The sequence below is a fragment of the Aspergillus aculeatinus genome (assembly GCF_003184765.1).
Source record: "Aspergillus aculeatinus CBS 121060 unplaced genomic scaffold BO66scaffold_38, whole genome shotgun sequence".
Taxonomy (NCBI): domain Eukaryota; kingdom Fungi; phylum Ascomycota; class Eurotiomycetes; order Eurotiales; family Aspergillaceae; genus Aspergillus; species Aspergillus aculeatinus.
In genome coordinates, this window is record NW_020291507.1 from 182360 (window position 1) to 208711 (window position 26352).

Sequence of the window (26352 nt, forward strand, 5' to 3'; positions counted from 1 at the left end):
AACTAGTATATCAAGCAACGCAACGTGTATCCTCCGCAAGCATATGAAATGAAGGCTTCTCGCGACCGTTCGTGGTCTTTGTAGATTTGCTAATGAGGGTGCGACTAGCTCATATATTCCCTAACAGGTCGTTCCTAGCTATACTAATTACCATAGATCGCATTATGTACCTAACCCCACCCGGCTCATTGCATTCGTTGTGCATGTCACTCTCGATTACCCATCAACCTCAAAAACCATTCAACTCTTTCATCAGAAATTTCAGAATACCTTTACTGACACCTCGAATTCATCCCTGCCACCATTGTTGCAGTCTCAGACATCCTCCATTTGAGAATCGCCATCGGCGTCCACCGAGTCATCGGTCGGATCTGCCGCAGATGACCTTTGACAATGTCCATCTGCATCACCGCCCTATACAGCCTCACTATTAAATTGGGATTTGGAAGGAAAACCAAAGAAGGTTGTTATGGAATTGTCATTCATACCCTGCTCTCTGCGCCCCGAGGCCTCTCCGCAGCCGCACCACCTCCATGATCTTCATTCTGCTGCCCATGCCCCGCACCCGAGTCTACACCTCCATCCGTACGTATAAGGATCACAGGTATATAGAAGAACAACGGTACCGCGAATACAGAAAACATCCCTAGAAGATTCACAGCCAACATACGGAAAGTAAGAAGGATACCGCAAGCTAGGCAATTTATATATCCCCTCGAAACTCACACTCGCAAGAGGCCTTTTGCGGGGTTAGGCACCACTGGCAATTTACATTTCTCTCCGAATGACGCGTTTTTACTACGCACTACGCGGTAAAAAATTGCCATTTATGGCATGGCACGATACCGTCCGGGGGACCCGCAGGGGGCGGGAGTATCATTCCAATGGGCTTGGCCCAGGGCCGATACCTAGGCAGCGTACGGGAGATAGCGTTTCCGGATAGAAAGTTTACTAGTGGTTCTGTGGAACGATACGGGACGATTCTGCCGGGCGGCAGGTATTGAAATTGGGGTAGTTCCGTTTAAGGAAACTAGTCCCAAGGGTCAGATGACGGCCGGGTTGGGTGACCAATTACCTGAGAAGAAAGGTATACCCTCGGAGCCGCGAGGGTTAGTGTTGTAAATGTCAGGTGACACGATCGCAGTAGTTAGCGGAGCACTTCAGTGCAAATATAGCGGGAGGTAGGTCCGGCGTTAGGTGAGTGCAGGATGTGGAACGAATTTTCACAGCCTTTCGAGTATCAGAGGGCGTTTATGAAAAGGGTTCTTTGCGGAGAATGACATGGAAGATAGGGTCGAAGATGCTTTGTGTAGCGTGGATTCTATGCTTGATAGCAGCGGCATGGAGATATCGATTTCGAAGTGCTTGAAGCAGTGGTCGCGACTCGTGTGGGATGATTTTACGCCTCTGGAAGAATGGCTCCGCGACGCGGAAATATCGCAGGGTTCGATATCTGTGCAGGAGGTTGTTGATACGCTTGATGATTTTTACGCTTCGGAACTGGAGTTTGGTAGCGTCCTCACAGCGATAGGCGAGAGGGAGCCGCAGAGGGCAAGATTCCAAGTGTTGGAATCTTTGATACAATGGTTATGCCAACTATCGGTACGGTAAATGGAGGGAACGCGCGTGTCGTGCAAGTTATAAGGAAAAGGTTGTACTACAAGGCAGATCTTGTAATGCATCAACCTACCCGCTTCGGGTATGAAGAGGGTGTGATGGTGTTAATTTGGTTAAGGTAATGAATGGAGTCTCTAGGCTCCGCCTTGGGGGGCGAAGCCCGATGGATTCGTTTACGCTACGTGGATGAAGTATAAAGAGGGCGTGATGCCCGTGGGCCGGAGGCATTTGTCAAACGTTTGTACGGCACAATTGGCTGCTTTGGATGATCAATTGATGATGCGCAACTCAAAATTCTCCACTGCGCCAGCCACGGAAAAAGGTCAGTTCTAGTGTGGACTAAAGAACAATTGAGCGCCTGGCAATAGTCCTTAACTGAGGCACGGAGGTATAGCGTCTAATGCGCTGATAATCCACGCGGATATTGCTTATACAATTGTTGGTACACGTCTCTCATCCCCACCAGGGTCATTTGACCCCATATTACACCACAACGAGAAGAGAATCAATCTTCACGAGAGGCCCGCTTCGATAAGTCTGTTACCGAATCCAACGGCGGTATTTACAAGATGGCACTAGTTATGCCCGTCGAGATCTGCGACATGGTATGACCCCCGTGCGCGACACCAGGGGTTATGTTAACTCGGTCCTGAGATTGTTGATCACGTAGCAACACTGGTAGATGAACAAGACTACTCGTTTCGCGATCTCTTTCCTCATGCGCTAGAGCGAGATACTTGCTCGTGCCTTATAAGCTTACGCTTGGTTAGCCGGAATTTCTGTGCCTCCGCGTCGCGTCATGTTTTCAAACACATCATCGCTTCACTTAGCTCCTCAAGGGGCGACCGAAACCTTCTACAAAGAGTAGCCGAAATCTCAGAAAGCAAATGTGCTGCAAATGTCCGCCATCTAGAGATTGGGCACGACCGATGGGGCTCCAATTCCTGCTCGTCACTCGGTCAAGATATCCAGGATCTTGCCGGATTGCTCTCGCCTTGTCTTGCCCGACTAGCTAATTTGCGCGTTTTATAATTCAGAGCTTCATGCCAATTATCGACACGCGACCACGAAGAGCCTGCTATCACACGTGATCACGAAAGAACTGCCATTGAAGCAGTTGTTGCTGCCCTGCGATATGTGAATTTACCCTGTTTGGAAGGGCTGGAGCTATTCTTTCCCCTAGCCCATGATTTTGGGGGCCTTTTCCCCATCCATTCTACTCCATTGCACATACCCATGAAAGATCTACTGCACGGCCTGAAGTTTTTGTCCTCGCATCTTACTGCGTATACCAAGGAGTTGGGTCAGCGATATTGGAAAACCGATGTACTCCCCACGCACGCCGCCTTGCCGAATGACTTACACGCAGCCCATCTCCTTAGACTAGTGGAGCTGGCTCCTCACTTAGAAGCTCTCTCCATCTCCAGTACAGACCTTCTCTCATTCTACGCTATTCACTTCAGCCCGGCGCTTCATCTCACCTCTCTATGCCTCAGTCGAGTCCTCATCACCTTCGACCACTTCCGCGCACTTATAGAACAATGCAAATATAATCTCAAGCACATCGAGTTATCTTTGGTACAACTGCATTCCGGCACCTGGCACGCGGTCCTTACGCAGTTTCGCCAATTACCGCATCTTATAGACTTTTCAATCAACTCGTGCGGGTACCCAGCTACTGGTCCAAATGCACATCTGGCTGATGTGCCTCCCGAGCCGGATGCCCCCGAACCACTTGAGACGATGAGTTCCGCAGACTATGACGGACTTGGGGAGCTCAAGGAATTTTTCAATATGAACCGAACCGCTTTGGGGCTTGATTTGTTCGATCGTACTGATTTTCGCTGGTCTAGGTAGGGGGCTCTTGCGCGCTGGGACGTTTATAGGCAGACGGCGGAGTAGGTTTTCTGCCACGATGGATGTTTTTGGAACAAGGAGTATGTTTGGTTATACTTGGGTCGGACACGAGGTCGCTTGTATTACAACCGTCTTTGGCGATTTATATCTATAACTAGGCTCTTTATTTTGGATTCAGATGCCCTATCCTATCGCGTAGAAGCCGAATGCAGCGGGACTATTTCCTATTCTTTGACGGGTCGAATCTGTGAAAAATTGGTTATCTAGCGAGGAAACTCAGTATCAAAGTGATCGACAATTGTATGCATTATAAGCTCAGCAGCCGGAAGCATGGCGCGTGCTTGAGTGGGCCAGCTGGGGCCATCAGATATGCATTTTGTTGATGCTTCATGTACGGTAAGTAACTTGTGTGAGATGTGCCGGAAGAACATCGTGCCTTGCTTAATGCTAACAGACTCTCCTTGTACTACTGATTGTCAACGGACTGGTGCTGTCAGTATAAGGTCGGGAAACAACTCTGAATTAGTCTGAGATGATAGTAGCAGTTGTGCAAAGCGCTGTACCCGGTCAAGATCTCATAGATCAGCACTGATACTTTGTGACCTGCGGTGCCCCATTCTCCTTGCCACTCTTCAGAATCAACTCGATCTACATCCAGTCAGTCAGTCAACTTTCATCAAACCACCACTTTATCGCATCAATAGAACGAGAACATACCACTTCCAGATCCGCCAACGCCTCCTCCGGCCGCTGCTCAGCCTTCATCTCCCCAGAGATCAACGCCTCCCCCCACGCCCTGATCTCGTTACCAACCGCCAGTTTGTCCACCGGCAACGTCTGCCTCTCGTCCTCCTCCCCCTCCACATGCACCGCCACCTCATCGTCAGTAACCCGCACATGGCCCTTCTCCCCGACCGCCGTCCATCCACTCTCCTCCAAGCTCGAACACCCGGACAGCTGGAACGTCCCCTGCGCCCCAGACTCCGTGCGCAGTACCGCATCCACCGTATCCACCGGCGGCAATGCATCAGCGAAGCTCCCCACGAACGCACTCACGTGCGTGATCCGCTCGCCCGGCCCGCCGCCGCCCAGGAGATACCGCATCGCAGCGACATGGTGCACCCCGATATCCAGGACGGCTCCTCCTTGGTGCTCGGGCTGTTGGCGCCAGGCGAGTGCTGTCCAAGCAAAACATCAGTCGCGATACTCCAGACCCACCAACCACAACCACAACCACAACCACAGTCTAAGTTTCTGACTGGGAAGGGCAAACTTACCGAAGAAAGGCCAGAAAACAAACTTCCCCGGCCGACAATCGAAGTACACCTGCGTCCGGAACTGGCGGATGCGACCGAGCCGGGCCAGCTGGGCGCGGCCCTGGCGGAGACTGTCGAAGTGGCGGTAGTTCTCGGCGACGGACCACGTCGGGGCAGCAGGTCCCTGGGGCACGATGGTGGAGCGGTACCAGTCCAGCAGGGCGGTGGCTTCGGCCAGGTCCTTGGCGATGGGTTTCTCGGAGAGGACGTGTTTTCCGGCGCTGAGGGCGGCGCGGACGTATGCTGCTTGGTTAGTTATGGGGAGGCTTTAGAAACTCACGAGTTAGTTGGGTCTGTGGTGTTGGAGGTGCATTGTTGGGAGGGAAGTTGACGCACGCGATGATCACGGCTTGGATGTCATCCCGCGCGAGAAGCTGGTCGAGGCCCTGGGGCGCGTCGTCGGCGTAGCGGTCGATCTGCTGGTCAGGGGCGATGCTGGAAGCTGATTTCAGTGAGCGGGAATAGACGGCTTCCAGTTCGAGGTCGGGGGAGGCTTGGACTCCTGGCTGCGAGGGTGAGTTTCTTGTTGCCTTGGTCGGTATGGCTTGCGTACCAGATGGTAGTCCTTGACGAAGAGCCCTAGTGGAGTGCATTAGGGGTGTGAGGTTCGGTCGTGGACTGTCAAGGTGTTTACCTGCTCCGATGAATGCAATTCCGATGGTCATGTTGCGGGATTTGGTTTGGTGGTAAGAGTGAAGAGAAAAGGAGGCAACAGAGTCTGAGGTCGAAGGCTTATATGCACTTGATCTAGGAGGAAATATGGTCGCACACCACTAATTATTAATAAGTGACCGGTCGAAATGCTTGATCGGCCGGTCTTTGCTCCGCTTGGTTGTGACATCGTAGGCATCATGCATGGATGATCTGCACGATGGCGTCAGATCCGATTTAGCGCAGGCCTGCCTGCAGCCTCAGGCATCGGTGTCAGTTGATATGTATAATTATGACAGATGAGTAAGAATGCAGAGGCATGATGGTTTTCGTCGGCATTGTATTCCAGCCGTGGGATTCGGTTGACGATATCCCAATCAAGCAACTGACACTCAGGCTTTGCTGCTAATCCTCACCTTGACCAGGATTCCACCAGAATTCGCCCCCGGTTCCAGGATTTATCATGGTCTCAAGCTCGGAAGTCATGACCGACACCAGCAAAGCTTGAAGCTGGCGTGCAGAAGCCTGCTGTTTCTGGTTGTGGGAAAGCTTATCCTCGATCCACATTTCCGACCAGAAGTATAAAGAGACAATGAAGCATCAACTCATACCAAGCACTTATTCGGAAGCATCAGCCACCATGGCTCCACCTTCTAAACGAATGTCCGAGACGATCCGTCCCTACCTCGAAGATGCCAAGCATATCACCGAGCACGACGCCAAACCCTCGCAGATTCAGATCGAGAACTTCATCGGCTATACGCGGGTTCCGGTCGGCCTCGCGGGACCCCTGAACATTCGCACCCCCGATGGTGAAACCTTCAAAATATGTGCGCCCATGGCCACAACAGAAGCGGCTCTGATTGCCAGTTGCAGTCGAGGCTGCAAAGCGTTGAACGCCAGTGGCGGGGTGGAGTATATCCTCGGCAGGGAAGGCATGTCGCGGGGTCCCGCGTTCCTATTCGCGAATCCCCGAGAAGCGCAGGATTTCATCGATATTCTCTCCTATGTAGAGAACACCCTTAGCGAAGTGGCCGAGTCGACCAGTAACCACCTGAAGCTGATGAGTATCACGCCGCACCTGATCGGGTGCTACGCCCATGTGGTGTTCAACTACACCTGCGGAGATGCCGCGGGCCAGAACATGGTCAGCATCGCCACACAGCGGTGCTGTGTCTGGCTGATGGAGACGTATGCGGCGCAGTACAAGATCAAGCGCTTCTACGTCGACGGGCAGATGAGCTCGGAGAAGAAGCCCTCGTGGGGCAACGTGGTAACCCCGCGCGGCGTCGAGGTCACGGCGTGGGCGTGCCTGCCGGACGAAACCTGCCAGGAGGTGCTGGGCTGCTCCGCGGCCGACCTGCATGACGTGCTGCACATGGCGCGAGACGGATGCATCCGCAATGGAATCCACGGAAGCAACATTGACGCCGTCAACGTGTTGACCAGCGTGTTCATCGCCACCGGCCAGGACGCCGCGAGTGTCGCGGATGCCTCGTGGAGCCACGGCAGCTCGCTCTACGACCGAGCCAGGAACAGCATCACCATCAGCATGTACTTTCCCTCCATTCCCGTGGGTGTCGTCGGTGGGGGCACGGTATACGACACGCAGCGTGAAGCTCTAGAGATCATGCAGTGTGCCGGACCAGAGAGGAAGAGACAGTTCGCCGGGTTTCTAGCCTGTTTCGCGTTGGGGTTGGAGCTCAGCACTGCTGCGTCGGTCGTCACAGACACATTTGCGCACGCCCATCAGAAGTTGCGGAAGGGTGAGTCGGCCAAGCTGTGATATGGTGCGGAATACCTCGCTGGGTGGAGTAAAAGTTATCATGCTCCGTGAGATAATCAAGGGGGTTGCATCGATGTGGCCATGCTTCCAAGTATCGTGAGAAGTATGTGAACATGCGAAAGAGAGAGTTCGTTTCCAAGGTGTTCATAATTGGTCAATTCTCACCGCTCATACCGATATACCCGCAGTCCACCACTGGAAAATCATGTCGAGAAAGCTCCAAGACAAGTCAGCGGATAGGAACAGAACAATTCTAGTCCTATGCTGCGCTGAAGCGTATCTTCTACCCCAGATACCCCAAGAACAACGGACGGCCGGAAGAACAAGCCTCTTTTTTTCTTTTGTATTTTTGGAAACAGGCACACCAAAAAAAATCAAACAGAATTTCAGAGCAACCGCGCTCTTTCATTAACCTTCCCAGTATGTCTTCCAGAAATCAAGAACAAACTCTCCACCTTCTGCCAATAGCTTTTGGAAATCGGCACTAGCCCCTATCTGATCAAGCACCGAGAGGACATAGCCTACAATCAAAGCTCGCAAGGCATCACCGGGCAAAGTGTTTTGGTATAGCAATTGAATCGGTTCCACCAAATCGATGACATTGTGTTGGCATAGGGTGAACTGCGTTAATGTGGCTGCCAGCTTATATTTAACCAACTCTTTGAGTTGGAGGACCCCATACCTGTCAGCCAAAATATAGAGCTCCACATGCCCCACAAAGACATCTGTAAAGTCTTCGCGAGGGTGCGAATTCCCCTTGGGAGCATACTTGTTTACTCTGAAGTCATCGTGCCAGTGCTGTTCCTTGAACTTGTCAAAATCAAACAGGCGACGTAGCCACCGCATTTTCTTAGGATTCTTGCGCGGTAGAATGTAACCGTCAAAGATCGCTGTGTTGGAGGCATTCACTGGTGGCTTTCGAAGATGCCCAAGATCTGATTGTCTTGTAGTCAGCTTCTCGTCGTTTCTGAGCCTATCAGACTTCTCGTCATGGAGCAAATGGAGAAAAACCACTGGGCAATTACACACCATAAGTGGGTTCTGGTGAATCAAGCGGTGTTGGAGACGCAGCTGGAAACTCAGGCTCGGCTGGCACATCAAAGATCTCTTCAATCGGTTCTGGAGACTTCGATACTGGAACGCTCAGAGGTTTTACCTCTCTGTACGAGCACGGCGGTGGGGTATAGTCGCGTACATACGCATATTCGCATAGCCGCAGGAAGGTGGCTTCGTCGGTGACCTCCGACCAGTCCACCCAACGAGTTTTAGCCTCGATCATCTCGCCATTTATCAGTTTGTCAAGTGTGGATGATAAGCTGGCCAGAGCCTGGGCATGAACCGTGATTTCCTTCTTTGCTTTGCCAATGATGAAGGTAAAGAGTGGGGATGAGATTATTCTGCTATTCGTGAGCTGGGCGTGGTTGATTCCAGAACTTTCATCATCGGGTACTTACTCGCCGAACTCGGTGTCCATCGTTAGATTTTATACCGACAAAACGATGAGTCTGTTGGAGAGTAGGATGAAGAGGTCGCTCGGAGGTGTTGAAGGATGAGTATAGCAGGGCATGTAATTCTCCAACACGGGTGAGCGGTCTTTTTTATCAAGAGTGACTGGCTGCCACGTCACTACAGGGATGCAGGGGTGTAAGCTGGCTTCAAGGCTCTTGAGAGCGAATCGCCGAGAGCTGGAAGCCAACATACGCGCCGCTAACTCATGTCCGTCGATTGGATGAGAAGATATGAGGACCTTTGTTTTCCTCCAAGAAAAAGGATGTTAGACGCCGAGATGCTACTTAGTCTCTCATCGAGGCGCCATTTGAGTGAGACTACGAAGTGGTAGGGAAGAGGTCAAGTAAATACCATGTGGCGGGCTTAGTATGGCATGAAAGCTAGTTCGTCATTGTTCGTTATTGGCGACCCTGTCTAAGTAGCACACTGTTTTATGGAAAAGAAAGCATCGGGAGAGAAAGCAAGACGGCAAGCCAGGATGGAAGAAAGAAAGTAAAAGCAGTTTCATTTCACTGGGCATGCTTAGAATATTCTGGATTGATTCATGGATTGTCGAAAAGCGAAACATCTTGAGATGCGTTAAGCGCCGGGTTAGCGACAACCCCGCCTGGCCATTCAGAGTACATGTAATCGCCAAAATTTTTAAGTGAGGTTCAAATACCATAGAGTGTAGAAGAAGTCTCCCAAATAGTAAGTGTTTGATTTGTCTGGTAGAATAAGTCAGGGTGATCGGTCCCAATCTACATCACCCATTTTTGTTGAATTTTGAACATTTTTTGAGATGTACTGCCAGTTTCGACTTGTGCGGGCAGGGAGGTAGGATGATTAACTAAGATACATGACTGGTGACTTGATGCCTTTTTTTGAAAAATCTGTACTTAGTAGTTCTCTTAACAGAGCACGCAAGTCAAAAGCTCGATAGCGGGACTACTGATATTTCTTTCGGTATGGATTGCTGGAGACTATTCCCTGATACAGATCTCACTCACGCTCCACTGGACGACCAAGAATCAAGTTTATCAAGATAAAGCTTCGGGACCGATTAAGTGAACCACATCATTGTCAGTAGCCCATAATACTGAAATTTAGTAACACCGATTGCCCATTTTTCAATTTTTCCTTGGAGAGGGAGTCCTTGTGTAAAACAAAGTATGACTGGCTAAACTTGAACAGGGATACAATGGTAGTATACAATAGGTCTCTGCGTGACTACTAACACTGGCCAGCCTTGACCTCATTGATCATAATGATAAAGACAGCCCGGTTCTTTTGAGTTCCTGTAGGTAACGCATTTGTTACCCGTGGACCCCGTGGACCCCGTAAGCCCTTGACCCCGGTCCTCGAGATGGGATCATCTTCAGCAGAGCCATGGGATATTCTTTTGAATATGAATCATTACAGGGGATGAAGCAATCCGCCTGAAGGTTGCAACTTGAGGGCACGGCCACTAGTTAGTTGATTCAAAGAAATCCTACTCATTTTCAAGACCAAAAGTGTTCATTATTGCTATTGTGCAGGGTTTGGCTGTCAACAAAGAATAAGACAAAAGGACTAAGCAAGGTTCGGTATCGCTGCACTTTCGCTCAAGGCTTTGTTCCCGCCAGCAGTACCACCTAGGCATGTCAATGCTACGACTAACACAACATATCTACAGCGAAGAGAAGCTGAGCTTGCAGCAATAGAACGGTAGCAGAGCTTGAAGAGCCGCCTCGACAATTACAGAGTCACCTTGCAGGACCTGATCTTGTACGTCAGGGGTCGAGTAAGTAGCAATCTGTGAAGTGCGAAAATGCCTAGGTCACCAAGCTTTGTCTGTTGGGAAATGGCTGAGAATGATTGAACTAATTTTCTGCCGTTGAATATGAGGGAAGGGAGGTATCCATTTCGGATTTGGTTACGTCACTTTTGCTTGTGTCAAAAACACAAAACAAATGGGTTCTTTTCTCAGTGTAACCTAGTACTGTCAACTGTACGTGCGAGCGATGGTGGCTTGCTTCATGCTTCAGGCAGGGAAACCCACCGAAACAAAGAGACGGGAAGGATGCCTGATTTGGCAGGTGTCCGCTGAGTCAGCCGCCACCGGAGAACCTAACGGTCACGTGTCGCATTGACGGGGGGAGTCCCTGGCCAATCACACCCAGCCAAGAGCATCCCGTGGCTTCTCTTCCCTCAGTTCGCAATGCGCCCCATCAACAGCGTCATCACCATTACATGATGGGGCTGCTGCTGCTGCACCCCTTCGCCCTTGACTTCTTTGCACTCTCTCTTCATCCAACAATGCTTGCTCCTCACACTACCTTTCCATTCCACTAACAATGGCAGACTTTACCAGCTCATCCTTCCGGGATACCGTCGACCCTGATCCCAGGGAGGCGAACATCCTGTCCCAACACCTCGACCCACAGTTCACCGCTTCGCTACAGGAGGAACTCGCCCCTCCCGATGCCCCCGACGAGCACAACTCCGGCGAGTCCGGCCCCGAGCCTCAGTCCTCCTTGAGACTCCAAGGCGGAGATATCCACCGGGACCTGTACCGCATCGACGCCCGCTCCAAGCAGGCCCGCCTCGACAAACGCGCCCTGACCTTCTCCCACCTCCCCCGCCAGAACGACGACGCCGTCGAGGAGAGCGTCGCGGCACTCGAACCGGGCAGCTTCCGGCGTCACTTCTTGCAGAACAAGTACGGTCGGCTGGATGGACGGGGCGTGACGGCCTCCTTCCTCGACTTCTTGGACAACTACGGCAACTTCGCGGGCGAGGACTTGGTCGATACGGATGAGGAGGAATCGGCGATCGCGGAGGAAGAAGAACGGGAGGCCCATGAGCGGAGCCCGCTGCTACGGCGCCGGAAGAGCGCCCGTGTCAGTCGGCCGGGGGATGCGTCCAACGTGAAGACCTTCTTCACGCTGCTCAAGGCCTTCGTGGGCACGGGCATCATCTTCCTCCCCAAGGCCTTCCGCAATGGAGGGATCCTGTTCTCCTCCATCACGCTCGTCACGGTGTCACTTATCAGTACTCTGTGCTTCCATCTGTTGTTGGAGTGTCGGAGACGGTACGGGGGAGGCTACGGTGACATCGGAGAGCAGATTGCCGGCCCACGCGCGCGGTCGCTGATTCTGTCATCGATCGCCATCTCGCAGTTCGGGTTCGTGTGCGCGTGCATCATCTTCACGGCGGAGAATGTCCACTCGTTCATGACGGCGGTGAGCTCCGCGCCGCCCGAGGCGCTGACCACGGGGGCTCTGATCGGGCTGCAGCTGGTGGTGCTGGTCCCGATGGCGTTGATCCGGAACATCTCCAAACTGGGGCCCGTGGCGCTACTGGCGGACGTGTTCATCCTGATGGGACTCAGCTACATCTACTGCTACGACATCGCGAGCCTGGCCTCGCGCGGGCTGGCGTCGACGGTGGAGCTGTTCAACCGACAGTCGTTCACGCTGACCATCGGGTCGTGCATCTTCACCTTCGAGGGCATCGGGCTGATCCTGCCGATCCAGTCGTCCATGAAGCACCCGGAACACTTCGACCGGCTCCTCTACCTCGTGATGGGGATTATCACCGTCCTCTTCACGGCGGTCGGGGCGCTCTCGTACGCGACGTTCGGCGCGGACACCAAGACGGAGATCATCAGCAACTTCCCGCAGGGCGACCGGTTTGTCAACGCGCTGCAGCTGATCTACTCGCTGGCCATCCTGATCAGCACGCCGATCCAGCTGTTCCCGGCCGTGCGCATCCTGGAGGGCAAGCTGTTCGGGCAGGGGTCGGGCAAGCGGGACCCGATGATCAAGTGGAAGAAGAACGTGTTCCGGACGGTGGCGGTGCTGGGCTGCGGGGTGCTGTCCGCCGTGGGCGCCGGGGACCTGGACAAGTTTGTCTCGTTGATTGGCTCCTTCGCCTGCGTGCCGCTGGTGTACATCTACCCGGCGTATCTGCACTACAAGGGGGTGGCGCAGTCGTCGTGGGTCAAGCGCGGCGACATCGCGATGGTGGTGCTGGGGTTTGGATTCATGATTTATACGACGTCTGCGACGGTGTCAGTCTGGGTGGGGAGTTCTTAGCTTGCCTTCTGTGGTGCATTCAGTTGTGCATTCGGTGTGGTGGCCAGCATTGGGCATTATGGTGGTTGCATGTATTGCTTTATGCCAGTTGGGGACGACCAGCATGTGTGGACGGGTTGCTGTGATGCATTATGAGTTTATGCCATGTATTTGTGCGAGTGCATGTTGTCCGGGGTTGCATGCTAATGATTCAGGGTGTTTGCGGTTGCACTAATGTGATACAGGATAGACAGGGACGAGGTGGACTGGGCGACTGGTCTACGAAAATCTTCCGATAAACAGGTGGGGTGGTTGTCTTTGCTTATAGTTCAATGCATTGATGTGCGTACGTAGATGTTGATTTTGGGCCTGTACACTGTCACTGCAGTATGCGGATGTACTGTCCAGCACAGCTAACCTTAACAACGTAGGTAGACAGCTGCACGATGCAGTCAACCTTACAGCTCCCCCCACCTACACATCAACCAAATGCCGATCCACAGCTCTTTATTGATAGTAAAGTATAGTATAGATACAAACCGCGCCACCGGTCCACTCTCACCACCGATTCCCCCATCACCACCACCACCTCCCCCTCTTCAACCCCTCGTCTACCTAAGGACACCCACTATCCGGATAATTGCAACTATCCCCACTCCCGCCGGTGATACTCACGCCCTCGAACGTAAAGTTCTCACAGCTCCCATCGCCACACAGGATATAGTAATCCTTGCCATCACTCATGGTGCCGGTGACATCGACAAACGTGACATTCTCAATCATGACCCCATTGGTCGGCTCGCCGGTGGGCCCGCCGTTCAGATAATCCTGCTGGACATCAATCCCGTAGTCCGAGATGCCGGAGAGGGTGATATTCTCGTAGCGGATGTTGTAGACCTCGCCGGTCTCGCCGGAGTTGGTCTTGATGCGGCAGCCGTTCTCGGAGTCGACGACCTGCGAGTTGCGGAAGGTGACGCCGTCGACGGTGTTGTCGGACTTGCCGCCGATGGAGCCGATGCTCAGCCCGTGGCCCCCGGCGCAGTAGAGGTTGTCGACGAGGATGTTGGTGCCCGAGGTGACGGCGACGCAGTCGTCCTGGTTGTGCACCCAGCTGTCGGTCAGGGTCAGGTCGGTCGAGGACTTGATGTCGAAGCCGTCGCTGTTGTGGGCGGCCGGGTCGTCGCCGCTCAGGCTGTTGGGGCTGTCGCCCGCCGTGTTGTTCAGCGTGATGCCGGTGAGCGTGAGGCCCTCGCTCGATTCGATGTCGAAGCAGTGCACCGGCCAGTTTTGGATGTACAGGTTGCTGATCGTGCTGTTGTAGATTTTCTTGACGACGATGAAGTGGTCCGGTCTTTGGGGGGTTAGCTTTGAGTTTCAGCTGGAACGGGACTGGGGGAAGGGGACTGAGGGATAGGAGCTCAGGGAACCATACTTGTCTTGTCCGCCGTTGGAACCCTCGCCGTCCCAGTAGGCTTGGCCGTTGCCGTCGATGACGTGGCCCTCCGCCCCGGTGATGGTCAGGTCCGTGCCGGAGATCACGATCGGGTCGAAGTCGCTGTCGTAGGTGTCGCCGAAGGTCTGGGGGGGTTAGTCTGGTGCTGGTAAAGGAGAAAAGGTAGCGTACGGTTTCACCGGCGAAGATCACCGCCGCGCCCGTCTGCAGCCCGGTCAGGTCGATCGTGCTGGACGCCGGGGCGCTGACGCCCGACAGCAGGATGTTGGAGCACGAGGCCACCGCCGACGAGATGGACGCGTACTCGGTCACCGTGCAGGTCGTGCCGCCGTTGCCGACGGCCGAGGTGGCCGCCACGGCGACCTCGGTGGTGACGGGGGCCAGCGTCGTGGACGCCGCTTGGCTGGTCGAGGCCACCTTCGAGGAGGTCTGGAAGGTGGAGGCTGCGGCGGCGGTCGTGGAGGTGGCGACGACGACGGGGGCTGTGGTGCTCTGCGGGGAGTTAGCGGATGCTGCTGTCACGACATATGGAGATGGATGACTCGTACCACGCTGGTGGCGGCCGCGGCAGCACCGGTGACAGGGCCCAGACAGCTGCAGGCGCTGGACAGGTGCTTGGTCTTGTAGTCGCAGGCCGACAGGAAGGCGTCCGGCACGCCGGTCGTCTCGCTCACCGCGCTGGCGGTGAAGGTGGCGCAGAAGCTGGCTGCAGCCACCGAGGAAACAGAGTAGATGGAGGCACAAGCATGGCTTTCAGGGCTATCACAGGCCAGCGCCAGAGGCGCCGCCAGGGCCAAAAGGAGCGCACTGCGCTGCTGCATGGTGAAAGAATAAAAGGAACGACTGAAAGAGTGAAAGTACAAGTTAACAGAAAGAAAGAAAAGAAGGACTGGGTTGGTGGTGGCAGCAGAGGAGGTGTCGTCCCCCGCGCATCTTAAGTATCATTGTGAGGAGCATCATAACAGCCGGCAAATACGGATAGCTTAGCGCGGGTGAGGTTGAAAAGACCCGGACTGGTGGTTTCAGGATTCTCCGTGCCAAGGGGCAAGATGGAGAAATTTGACAACAAGCGTTAGCCAAGTTGCTGAAGCTATGGTTGGCACTTGGCAGGGGAGGAAGTGAATGGAATGAGGTTGTATGGGTGTATGTGCATAGGTGCATGGTGTATGCACGGGCGCTGATGGAGACGGGGAGTGGGATGAGGACCCAGTCAGGGCACACTTTTCATTGGTACGGTCGCCATTAGCCGAGCTCGAGACGAAGTCCTCGCTGCTGCAAAGCCCCTGGTGTGGTTTCATCTTGAGGCTCGCTTGGTGTTTATTAGATTACTCCTTCTGCAGGGGTCATTGAAATGCCCGATGGAGCCAAGATTCCGCCGCGTCATCCTCCAAGAACCGGCCAGGAACAATCCAGCCCATGAGTCAGTTGACCACCACCAGAATAGCTCCTCCGTATCAGCCATCACAATCACAATCACACTCCTCAGGAACCAGAACACTCAACACCCAAGCTCGAGCCACTGTCCCCACCGGAGTCGAGCTCCTCCTGCAAAACCCTCAACTGGCACTTCTAAGTTCAACGTAATCATTTTGGACTTTAGTGCGAAATATTCGGCTTTAACAGGGGTACAGTGCGCGCTTTGAACTATTTAGCCGAGGAGCAACCGATTCTGCCCATGGGGGGAAACCAACAACCAAAACCCCAGGACATTCCACATCGTATGGACGACGGAATATTGGTAGGCTGTAACTTATATGCCGGTTGGGTGATACCAATATATCCGACACTCTCACACGAACCTGAACGCGACCGACCCTTGGCAACGGCGCCTGCACATCCCCCCATTCCGTCCCCAGATTCATTTCGACTGTTCGGCAGTTGAGTCCCATTGGCCACGAACCCTTCCCTACCCCCCGAGGAGATTAAGCATGGTCTGCTGTGTGGCTGTGTTGGCACCAAGTGGGGTCCGACACTTTCATCTCGGATTGTCGGGAATGGATGGTAACTTAGGTATGGAACGCGCCCCAGTCGGAGGTCGGAGGGCGGCCAGCTTCGATATTGATGGCAGTTATGTAGAGCGCCAGCCTACGGACCTGGCCCCTGGTTGTCTGATGAGGTCTGACTTTGGGTGGAAGAACTTGCTCGGGACTATGATTACAGCTCCCTGCTGCTTTTGTCTCGTGTCTAGCATGAGAGGATGAGAGAACATCAGACGGGAGAAACCGCCTATCCTCACTTCAACAATTAGGGCTCACAGTGTCAGGTGCGCGGACCTCCGTGACCAGCGTATCACCCGGTGCTCTCAGATAGCTGAGAACGCGAATAGCAAGTTCCCTGTTGCTTTGTGCAACTCTCTCGATTATGTGGCTGAGTAATACGATACCTCTCTGTTCGCGGATCGGCAAACTTGCACCATGCCTCTCACATTCCACCACGGCCTTGAGAAAAGTATAAATCGTCCGACAAGAGCCACGCCCGCTGAGGCTGATATCGAGGTGGAGATTGAGGGTGGATGGTGGAAGTGTCATGCCATGAGAGGAACCCAGGTTGCTGTCCGGGAGATGGGCTGGCCGCTGAACAAGTTCTTTAGGCTTGAGTATTTTCAAGCCGTGGTGACGCGGTCTTACTGGTAGGATATTTCAGGGGTCGTATTCCGAGTTGCTTAGCAAGCCAGTTAATAATATGATTATGGTAGGTTGGTTACAGGACTGCAGACACAACGCAAGCGGCACTTGCACAGGTGAGTCAAGGCTGATCGAACACCGACTCGATGACCTTCTCAACCCTATCCACTAGATCCTCCACCTCGGGGGCGGTGATGTTATATGCAGGAGCAATCAGAACAACATCGCCCTGAGTCCCGTCAACATTTCCGCTACTGGGCAGTAAGGAAATGCAGTGCTCATCCTGCAACCCCGCCAAATGCACGGTCTGCGCAACCTGATCGCCGACGGGGAAGGGCGTCTTTGTCTCCTTGTCCGTCACAAACTCGATCTACGCCTCATTAGCAAGATTCCGCGTTGATGACCCATGGTAGAAAAGCAACTCACCCCCCAAAACAGTCCCCGACCGCGGACATCCCCTACATTCGGATGACCTCCAATGCGCTCTGTCAGAAGTCTCCCCAAGTAGTCCCCCTGGACTCTGACATTGTCCAGCAGATTCTGTTCTTGAATCAGGGTCTGCACAGCATACGCAGCAGCACAAGCGACGGGATGGCCCTGATACGTCTGGCTGTGCACAAACCCGCCAGTGCCCTGGGCAAGCGCGTCCACCACCTTCTTGCCCACTAGCAGAGCCCCGATAGGCGCGTACCCAGCCCCCAGACCTTTGGCCACGGTCTGCAGATCCGGAACGACACCCTCCTGCTCCCATGCATGCAGAGTTCCCGAACGCCCCATGCCCGACATGACCTCGTCCATGATCAACAGGGCACCATGGCGGTCACATACTGCCTTCATCGCTGGGAAGTAGCCGGGCACAGGAAGGGCGCAACCAAGGGTCTGTTGCATCGGTCAGCACTTTAGTTCCTGGTCTAGTCAAAACATTACTTACAGCCCCGGTGATCGTCTCCGCGAGAAAAGCGCAAACTGTGTCCGGTCCGACGGCCTGAAACTCGCTTTCCAACTCATCCGCCAACCGCTGAACATAGCTCTCATCACTCTCCCCGGATCTCTTGCCCCGGTACGGATAGCACGGCGACACATGCGAGACATTCTTGGCCAGGATGTCCTCATACACCGCTCTCCGGGCTTTATGGTACCCCGTCGCAAGCGCCCCCAGAGTGTTGCCGTGGTAGGACTGCCTCCGCGCGATGAACCGGGTCCGCTGGGGCTGCCCGCGTTCGACATGGTACTGCCGGGCGATTTTGAGGGATGCTTCGATGGCTTCCGTACCTGCATTGTCTCACCTTAGCTCAGTTGGCAAAGTATGAAGGGCAGGTCTACCGGAGCTGACGATGAAGGTCTTGGTCATCTCTCCATTCGTGGACTCAGTGAGGAAGGTTGCGATCCGCTCGGCAGCCGGAGTGGTGAAGAAGGGCGAGTAGCAGTACGCCACTTCGTCTAGTTGCTGGGTGATGGCGCTCTTGATGGTCGGGTGGTTGTGGCCGAGGGCGGCGACAGCTGCACCCCCTGTTGCGTCGAAGATCCCCCGGCCATCTTCGGTGATGAGGTAGTGGCCGCGGCTGGAGATGACTTTGGACGGGGGAGAGTTGATCTTTGTGTAGAGAATTGAGGAGGGAGTAGCAATGGAAGACTGAGAGCGTAGAGAGGTTAGTGGATGACGAATCTTGGTGAGGGAACTTCGAGCTTGCACGCTGATCATGATTGCGTGCGGTCTGTGCAATTGGTGTGTTGAGCTTTGTATATGAGTATCCGCGTAGTGTCTCTTATGACTGGAGAGCTGAACGAGTGGTTGTGACTGCAGTGGAGGGCCGTACCAGGATCAAAAATGGAAAAATAAAGAAGCTCGGGCTTTAAGTGGCCAAGGGGCTCGGTGTTGACAACAAATGGGAGGATGTTCAGACGCCGTTGCACTGCATATCAAGTCCGACGATAAGCCTGCGGGGATGAAGTGGTGAACCTGATCTGGAAGGTGCATAGTGACTCAGCTGATACGTGGCCTTGCAGGAAGGAACAACTCGATAGGCGCATTCTGCGTAGGATTGAGGTTTATCACAGCCAAGATTAGTATCCACTGGGTGCAGTTGCGAGGTACTGACTATACGGTACTGTTGTTGTCCATGTATACTAGGTACAGCATGCTCGTTGCCTGTCGACTGGCGTGCTTATCTTATCGTTGATAGCAAACGCAAACACCCAAACCCCGCGTGGACTAACCCAAAATAGAAGCTTGTTGGAGAAACTGGAAGTGACGGGGATGCCTTCGTCCGCTTCCAACCGGGTCAACACTCTTCACTGCCCCTTGAGCTGCCTGGCATAGCATCTATCATCTGCTACTCTAATCCCAGTAGCGGTCGAGAGTGATGCAGCTTGAAAAGATACCTCTGAACAAAACTCCTGATCACGCCACGCCAAGACCCGACCCCACCATATTGTCCTTTAGCCGTCGTGGCTGAGAACAACAGATTGGTAGCAAAATATACACACGATCAGCTCAATCCACCACCATCACTATCACCATGTCACAAGAGGATTACTTTGATCTTGGGAGCTACCACTGCCCCGTCACCACCACCTCCCCCACCAGCCAAACATGGTTTAACCGGGGTCTCATCTGGATGTACGCCTTCAACCACGAAGAATCCGCCCGGTGCTTCGAGCGGGCCATTGCCTCCGACGAGACCTGCGCCATGGCCTACTGGGGCCTGGCCTATGCCATCGGCGCCAACTACAACAAGCCCTGGAGCTACTTCGACGAGGTTGAACTCTCCACCGTCGTCCGCCGCGGACACGCCGCCGCGAAGACAGCCGAATCCCACGCTCCCCACGTATCAGCCGTCGAAGCCGCACTGATCAAGGCAATCCAATCACGATACCCTGAAGAAATCCCCACCAAGCCATTTTCCGCATGGAACGAGGACTTCGCCCAAGCCATGGAGGCAGTATACCGCGAGTTCCCCGATGATCTCGACGTCATCACCGCCTACGCGGACGCGCTCATGAACCTGCATCCGTGGGACCTGTGGGACCTGCGAACCGGCGCAGCCAGCGAGGGGGCGCCCACCCTCCAGATCAAAGCCCTGCTCGACCGCGCCTTAGCCCTGCCCACTGCCCTGCAGCACCCGGGGCTCCTCCACCTCTACATCCACCTGATGGAGATGTCCCCTGCGCCCGAATCCGCCCTCCCCATCGCCGACCACCTGCGCGGCCTGGTCCCCGACGGCGGACACCTGCACCACATGCCCACGCACCTGGACCTCCTCTGCGGCGACTACACCCGGGCCATCACCTGGAACAGTGCGGCCATCGCCGCCGACGAGCGGTACCACCAACACGCGGGCGCCGTGAACTTCTACACCCTGTACCGCTCGCACAACTACCACTTCCGCATCTACGCCGCCATGTTCGCGGGGCAGTCCGCGATCGCCCTCGCCACGGCGTCCCAACTCGAGACCTCGATCCCCGAATCCCTCCTGCAGATCCAATCCCCGCCGATGGCCGACTGGCTCGAAGCCTTCCTCTCCGTGCGGGTGCACGTGCTCATCCGCTTCGGCAAATGGGCCGACATCCTGGCCCTGGCCCTCCCGCCCAACCCCGCCCTGTACACCATGACCACAGCCATCACGCACTACGCGAAGGGCATCGCCCACGCCGCGAGGGGGGACACCAGTGCCTCCCGCGCGGAGCGCACGCGCTTCCACGCCGCCGTCGCCCGCGTCCAGCCGTCGCGCGCCCTCTTCAACAACAAATGCACCGACATCCTCGCCGTCGCCGCCGCCATGCTCGACGGCGAGCTCGCCTACCGCGAGGGCGACTTCGAGGCGGCCTTCTCGGCCCTCCGCACCGCCATCGATCTCGAGGATAACCTCCCGTACGATGAACCGTGGGGCTGGATGCAGCCGACGCGCCACGCGTACGGGGCGCTGCTGATGGAGCAAGGGCGCCTGGAGGAGGCGCTGGCGGTGTACGAGGCGGATCTGGGGATGACGGATGCATTGCCGCGGGCGTTGCGACATCCCGGGAATGTGTGGGCGTTGCATGGGGTGCATGAGTGTTTGGTGCGGTTGGGGAGGGGAGAGGAGGCGAGGCGGGTGGAGGGGAAGGTGCGCGAGGCTGTGGCCGCGGCGGATGTGCCGGTGCGGGCGTCCTGTTTTTGTCGGTTGGAGGTGGGGGTGGACGAGGGGGGGGAAGAAAAAGTGCAGGAGTGTGGTGGGTGTACATAGTCTGTGGTTGTTTGGTGTTGCGCTGGGATGTTGGATGTGGGTTATACTGTGTTTCCTCTGCGGGTGGGGGAGGGGAAAGAGGGGGGAGTGCAGTAGGGTGAGGGTGAATACCACGAAGCTATACCAACAGAAGAGCTTTTATTCCACACGCTATGCACTTTGAATCGAATCAAGTCAATAGACAATCCTACCATTCCTAAGCTTACTTCAAGATTATAGCGACCGCAACCAACCCCACGACACCTGCATCTTCATCGTTCAGCACACGCAGGCTTACCCTCGTATACCTCCAGCCACGCCCGAACCAACCTGCCGCACCCGCGCAGCTGTCCCCATCAAGCCATCAATCTTACAAGCCCCACAGCAAAAAGCCACACTACGCAACCAAGAAGACACGAAATCAAGTCCCGCCAAGCCAATCAAATTATTATGTCCGTGAATAAAAGCCCAGACCGACCAGCCAACAAAAGCAAGTCGATCGAGGCACACATATAAGACGAGAACAGATTTTCATCCCCTTAGCCACGTTTCCTGACAAGCTAGTTCGCCTTCCCTGGAGCAAGGATCTAGGCCTCCTCCTCGTAGATCTCCTCGCCCTCGCCCTCGTAGTGCTCGACGCCCTCGCCGTCGGAGATGGACGCATCCTGGTACTGCTGGTACTCGGACATCAGGTCGTTCATGTTGCTCTCGGCCTCGGTGAACTCCATCTCGTCCATGCCCTCGCCGGTGTACCAGTGCAAGAAGGCCTTGCGGCGGAACATGGCGGTGAACTGGGTGGCGACGCGGTGGAACAGCTCCTGCACCGAGGTCGAGTTGCCCACAAAGGTGGCCGCCATCTTGAGGTTCTTGGGCGGCACCGAGCACAGCGCCGTCTGCACGTTGTTGGGGATCCACTCCACGAAGTAGGTCGAGTTCTTGTTCTGCACGTTGCGGACCTGGTCCTCGACCTCCTTCATGGAGACCTTACCGCGGCTGTTGAGGTGAAGAATTAGCATTATTGGGGGGGGGGGTGTCGAGGGGTGATGGGGTTGGAACAGGAAACATACAACAAAGTCGAACAGGTCAGGAAGCGACCGTTCTGGAAGTTGGCGTTGGTCATCATGTTGCGGGGATCGAACATCTGCTGGGTGAGCTCAGGGACGGTCACGGCGCGGAAGGAGTGGGCGCCGCGGCTGGTCAGGGGCGCGAAGCCGACCATGAAGAAGTGCAGGCGCGGGAAGGGGATCATGTTGACGGCCAACTTGCGGAGATCCGAGTTCAGCTGGCCGGGGAAGCGCAGGCTGACGGTGATGCCGGACATGACGGCCGACACGAGGTGGTTGAGGTCGCCGTACGAGGGGGAGGACAGCTTCAGCGTGCGCTGGCAGATGTCGTACAGGGCGTCGTTGTCCAGACAGAAGGTCTCGTCGGCGTGCTCGACCAGCTGGTGCACCGACAGGGTCGCGTTGTAGGGCTCGACCACCGTGTCCGACACCTTGGGCGAGGGCATCACCGAGAAGGTGGCCATCATGCGGTCGGGGAACTCCTCGCGGATCTTGGAGATCAGCAGGGTACCCATACCGGAACCCGTACCACCTCCCAGGGAGTGGGTGATCTGGAAGCCTTGCAGGCAGTCGCAGTTCTCGGCCTCGCGGCGCACCACGTCCACGACCTGGTCGACCAGCTCCGCACCCTCGGTGTAGTGACCCTTGGCCCAGTTGTTGCCGGCACCGGACTGGCCGAACACGTAGTTGTCGGGGCGGAAGAGGCCGCCCATGGGGCCGGAGCGCAGAGCGTCCATCGTACCGGGCTCCAGATCAACCAGCACCGCGCGGGGGACGTACTTGTTGTTGCCGGCTTCGTTGAAGTAGACGTTCATGCGCTCCAGCTGGAGGTCGGAGGTGCCATTGTATCTAGGATGGATGTCAGAAGGGGAAGGAGTCGAGGGCCAGCTGGGTCACTGACACGCCGTCGCCGTCGAGGCCATGTTCGCCGGAGATGGTCTGCCTGGTGGGGGTTAGCCATGACGGGGGATGGAGAGGTGATGGAGGCTGGAGCTTACCAGAAGGCAGAACCAATTTGGTTACCCTGTAGAGAGGGAGTTTGTGAGTACTAGGTAGATGACTGGCAGTTCCAGAATGGGTGAAACGTACACACTGGCCGGTTTGGAGGTGAACCTAAATGTGGAGAGGAACTGTTAGTATTTCTTGTTTCATGTCTTTCAAGAGATGAATAAGCTTAGTGTAAAAAGGTCGACTCACGATTTCACGCATGATGGATGATGGTGAGGGTATTGGGGGGGGATAGGGAGATTAGGGAGGAAGTGGGACTGGGGGAAAACAGAAGGAGATCCGGAGGAGAGAAATGAGGAGAAAAGGTTGAGGCACTGAGTGAGGTTGGCGGTCAGACTGCCAGTGGCTTGGCTGGTACCTAAGGAACCTAACCCCAAGCTAAGCTAAGCTGGATTGTTTTCCGTGGAAATAGGAAATACTCCTAATTCGTTCCGTGTGTGTGATAAGTTGAATGTGGGATCACCGATAAGGGTATCGCCGTCAGGCCAGAACTTCGGATGTTTATCGAAATCATCAAAATCACACCACGCTAACCCTTCTGGTGTTTAGCGTCACCAATGCCGCTCGGCCCGGTCGCTCCTTTACCCCTTAACATTCTGACAGGTAACACTCGGTCTTGCCCATTGGGCGGAACATCCAGCCATACCATGCCCAAATCACCTGAGAACAGTCCCAATGAAGGCGTGTAACAGGTGATTATCGATTGGGCTCAGCCAAATATCCAAACTCTAGCATGATCACATGTTGACCACAGATTCTCAAATTGTCCTCAAATTTCTTCCTTCATCCCTATCCCCTCTACACCCGAACCCCTTAAACTATACTCCGTACGTTGTTTACCTTCCAATTTTCTTCTCCAATTGCCAGTCCTAGACCCTTGCGTCAGCCACGCATAAAGGCGGCTAGTTTGTCTTCCAAGCCACTGATTCTTCATATGAAACCATCTCCATCGCTTTCAGATGTACGCTTTCTGCGCGAAGAGTTTGTTTCGGAGAGCATCGCTGTTTCTAGCCAACCAATTAAATACTTCGAAGCTCTATACGGCATCCTAAATTAAAGCCATGAACTATAGTCACTCGTGGCCAGTGATAGAAGCGAGAAAACGAAAAACCCAAAGCTTCACGGGAGAAATGCCATCTTACCTCGCCTTCCTTCCTTTGCCCTTCTCTTTCTCCATTCTCGAAAGCGAAACCCGTCCACACTTCTGAAGCTCCCGGAGTAACCCGAGAGCCCCCTCATTGTTGTCGTCCTGCTGTTCTATGAAAAGCTGTAATATGCGCACACAATACAAAGCCTCCTCGAGCGTGACTAGTGGCGCTTTCTCTATTGCTATGTGGCTCTGAGTATGCTTCGTATGCTGCCTTCGATGGGGTGTAATGTTGGTCTTCATGATGTTGATATCGATGTCAAGGTCTTGCTTGGCGTCATCGCGGACGTCGTGGTGGGGGAAGTCGAATATCAAGATCCGGGCGATGTGGCTGAAGAACGATTCTTCTGCAGCAGGATACTTTCCGGGTGCCGAGCATCGGTATATCGAATATCATGTCTCGCTAAATTTCGTTGTATCGCGAATCGCGTGGTCCCAAATTCGTTGTATCGAGACGGTGACTGTAGAGAGCCTTCCGGTAATGTGGGTGGGTGAACAAGGTTGGACATCAATGTGGTGAGTTAAGAGGGGATTCAACGCTGCGAAGCAACACTTAGTGGTGGAAATTGGTAGGTGTATAATGGATTGTCTACCATGGAGCCATCTCAGCTACACCAGTTACCAATTAACTCAAGGTGCAAGTGCGTTTAATACTGTACACATTGAACACTCAAGGCTGTTTTATTCTATCAACAGTAACAACAAATTAAGACAGAAGAGGGCGATGTGTCCGCCTTATACCTACAGCCCCTCGATATTCTATCCCACCACCGACGCTCAATGGGCTTTATCTCCAATCTTGTTCTACGACCAAGCTCTCAACCCCGCCAGACACTAATAAAACAAGCACAGGAAGCTACAGAGCTAAGATTATGAATCAACCTCCTCATGAACAATAAATCAAACTCTTTTGTCATTAGTCTCACTCAATCCACAACGTCGTCAGCTAATAGGTAGCAGGCATAACACTCAACCTCCCCCCATCAGTAAGCACACAATTCCCATTACAGTACGCCCCCGCCCTTGAAGCCAAATACAGCAGCGCACCCATAATATCCTCGGGGGTACCAGCGCGCTCGGCCGGGATCTGGTCCAGCGGGAACGCCCCTTCCTCCGTGGGACTCTTGCCATGAATCAAGTCCGTCGTCAGGTCGGTCGGAAACACTGGCCGCTATCGTCAGCATACCGTCCCCAACTTGCTGTTCTCACTCTCGCGACTCATGCTTACATCCAGGACACAGCACATTGGCTCGGATCCGATACGGCACGAGGTACGTCGCCAGGACCTTCAGCAGCATCGTGGTCGCGGCCTTGCTGGCTCCGTAGGCGAACCCGGCCGTGATGCGGCGATTGAAGCTCCCGATACTGCTGGTGGCGATCACCTGACTCCGACAGCCCTTGCGGGCGTAGTCGTTCTGGGTCCGGTTCCCGGCATCGAGCAGGCCGAGAAACGCTATGGCAGTGTAGAACACAGCCGTGCAGTTCACGTGGAAGGTATCCGTGAACTCTTGCATGGGGATGCGGAGCAGCGCCTCTTGTATTTGCCGAATGCTCGATCCAGGGGGCACGCTCCCCGGGGGCCCGGCGATGCCGGAGTTGGCAACAAGTAGATTGACATATCCGATATCTTTTTCAATGAACGCGACCGCGGATCTGAGGGCATGTTGGTTGGTGACATCGCACTGGATTGGGATGATGTTGTCTCGGCCCTGGTAGCAGTGAGAAACGACGCCTGTGTGGGGTTTAGAGTCTGCAAGACCCACGATGTCCGCCACCGCTTGGTCCAGGATATGTCTCCTTCGTCCAAGGATGTAGACTTTCTTTGCACCGTTGGTCGCCAGTGCCCGTGTCATGTATAGGCCGAGCCCTTCAACGTCCGTTAGCGTGGCGTGAATAGCAGGATCATTCCCATGAATTTGGGCGCATACCGCTCCCTCCGCCTGTCACTACTGCGACAATACCCGTCACATTGAAGAGGTTTGCTACTGAGCTGGTTGCAGCCATAGTGCGAGGATTCCGCTGGAGTCAATGCCGGGGAGCAAGAATCTAGAAGAGTGGGGGTGTGGCAGCGGTCTTGGATC

General features: G+C 54.6%; 11 protein-coding genes across 11 annotated transcripts; 4 read left to right on the forward strand and 7 right to left on the reverse strand.

The window, feature by feature from the left end:
* Window positions 1-108: 108 nt before the first annotated feature.
* BO66DRAFT_393415 (uncharacterized protein) lies at window positions 109-651 on the reverse strand. The gene is made up of 2 exons (XM_025647756.1): window positions 489-651; window positions 109-414 (listed from the first exon to the last, which is right to left on the reverse strand). The coding sequence occupies exons 1-2, from the start codon at window positions 642-644 to the stop codon at window positions 316-318; spliced, it is 255 nt and encodes an 84-aa protein (XP_025501787.1). The 5' UTR covers window positions 645-651; the 3' UTR covers window positions 109-315.
* A 1535-nt stretch (window positions 652-2186) lies between these two features.
* BO66DRAFT_413173 (protease inhibitor) lies at window positions 2187-3474 on the forward strand (the record flags this gene model as incomplete). Its single annotated transcript, XM_025649401.1, has 3 exons — window positions 2187-2222; window positions 2272-2614; window positions 2657-3474. The coding sequence occupies 3 exons, from the start codon at window positions 2187-2189 to the stop codon at window positions 3472-3474; spliced, it is 1197 nt and encodes a 398-aa protein (XP_025501788.1).
* A 582-nt stretch (window positions 3475-4056) lies between these two features.
* BO66DRAFT_456307 (Gfo/Idh/MocA family protein) lies at window positions 4057-5838 on the reverse strand (the record flags this gene model as incomplete). The annotated part of the gene is made up of 6 exons (XM_025652132.1): window positions 5425-5838; window positions 5344-5369; window positions 5127-5296; window positions 4752-5056; window positions 4192-4652; window positions 4057-4122 (listed from the first exon to the last, which is right to left on the reverse strand). Exons 1-6 carry the CDS (start codon window positions 5453-5455, stop codon window positions 4057-4059), a joined length of 1059 nt encoding a protein of 352 aa, XP_025501789.1. The 5' UTR covers window positions 5456-5838.
* Window positions 5839-6081: 243 nt separating this feature from the next.
* On the forward strand, window positions 6082-7227 carry BO66DRAFT_328028 (substrate-binding domain of hmg-CoA reductase; the record flags this gene model as incomplete). Its single annotated transcript, XM_025643974.1, has 1 exon — window positions 6082-7227. The coding sequence occupies one exon, from the start codon at window positions 6082-6084 to the stop codon at window positions 7225-7227; it is 1146 nt and encodes a 381-aa protein (XP_025501790.1).
* A 408-nt stretch (window positions 7228-7635) lies between these two features.
* On the reverse strand, window positions 7636-8701 carry BO66DRAFT_413176 (uncharacterized protein; the record flags this gene model as incomplete). Its single annotated transcript, XM_025649402.1, has 3 exons — window positions 7636-8142; window positions 8324-8624; window positions 8682-8701. The coding sequence occupies 3 exons, from the start codon at window positions 8699-8701 to the stop codon at window positions 7636-7638; spliced, it is 828 nt and encodes a 275-aa protein (XP_025501791.1).
* Window positions 8702-10924: 2223 nt separating this feature from the next.
* BO66DRAFT_393420 (putative amino acid transporter) lies at window positions 10925-13129 on the forward strand. The gene has a single exon (XM_025647757.1). The coding sequence runs from the start codon at window positions 11052-11054 to the stop codon at window positions 12792-12794; it is 1743 nt and encodes a 580-aa protein (XP_025501792.1). The 5' UTR covers window positions 10925-11051; the 3' UTR covers window positions 12795-13129.
* Window positions 13130-13370: 241 nt separating this feature from the next.
* BO66DRAFT_473050 (glycoside hydrolase family 28 protein) lies at window positions 13371-15496 on the reverse strand. Its single transcript, XM_025653013.1, has 4 exons — window positions 14775-15496; window positions 14398-14718; window positions 14206-14351; window positions 13371-14124 (listed from the first exon to the last, which is right to left on the reverse strand). The coding sequence occupies exons 1-4, from the start codon at window positions 15045-15047 to the stop codon at window positions 13389-13391; spliced, it is 1476 nt and encodes a 491-aa protein (XP_025501793.1). The 5' UTR covers window positions 15048-15496; the 3' UTR covers window positions 13371-13388.
* Window positions 15497-16971: 1475 nt separating this feature from the next.
* BO66DRAFT_403407 (PLP-dependent transferase) lies at window positions 16972-18552 on the reverse strand (the record flags this gene model as incomplete). The annotated part of the gene is made up of 4 exons (XM_025648861.1): window positions 16972-17220; window positions 17277-17729; window positions 17782-18122; window positions 18174-18552. 4 exons carry the CDS (start codon window positions 18550-18552, stop codon window positions 16972-16974), a joined length of 1422 nt encoding a protein of 473 aa, XP_025501794.1.
* A 753-nt stretch (window positions 18553-19305) lies between these two features.
* On the forward strand, window positions 19306-21512 carry BO66DRAFT_430250 (uncharacterized protein; the record flags this gene model as incomplete). Its single annotated transcript, XM_025650515.1, has 2 exons — window positions 19306-21059; window positions 21286-21512. The coding sequence occupies exons 1-2, from the start codon at window positions 19370-19372 to the stop codon at window positions 21510-21512; spliced, it is 1917 nt and encodes a 638-aa protein (XP_025501795.1). The 5' UTR covers window positions 19306-19369.
* BO66DRAFT_393423 (tubulin beta chain) lies at window positions 21269-23350 on the reverse strand. The gene is made up of 6 exons (XM_025647758.1): window positions 23314-23350; window positions 23206-23229; window positions 23115-23140; window positions 23018-23059; window positions 22120-22965; window positions 21269-22045 (listed from the first exon to the last, which is right to left on the reverse strand). The coding sequence occupies exons 1-6, from the start codon at window positions 23323-23325 to the stop codon at window positions 21640-21642; spliced, it is 1356 nt and encodes a 451-aa protein (XP_025501796.1). The 5' UTR covers window positions 23326-23350; the 3' UTR covers window positions 21269-21639.
* Window positions 23351-25108: 1758 nt separating this feature from the next.
* BO66DRAFT_378336 (SDR family NAD(P)-dependent oxidoreductase) lies at window positions 25109-26275 on the reverse strand (the record flags this gene model as incomplete). Its single annotated transcript, XM_025645786.1, has 4 exons — window positions 25109-25435; window positions 25500-25980; window positions 26035-26138; window positions 26200-26275. 4 exons carry the CDS (start codon window positions 26273-26275, stop codon window positions 25218-25220), a joined length of 879 nt encoding a protein of 292 aa, XP_025501797.1. The 3' UTR covers window positions 25109-25217.
* Window positions 26276-26352: the final 77 nt, after the last annotated feature.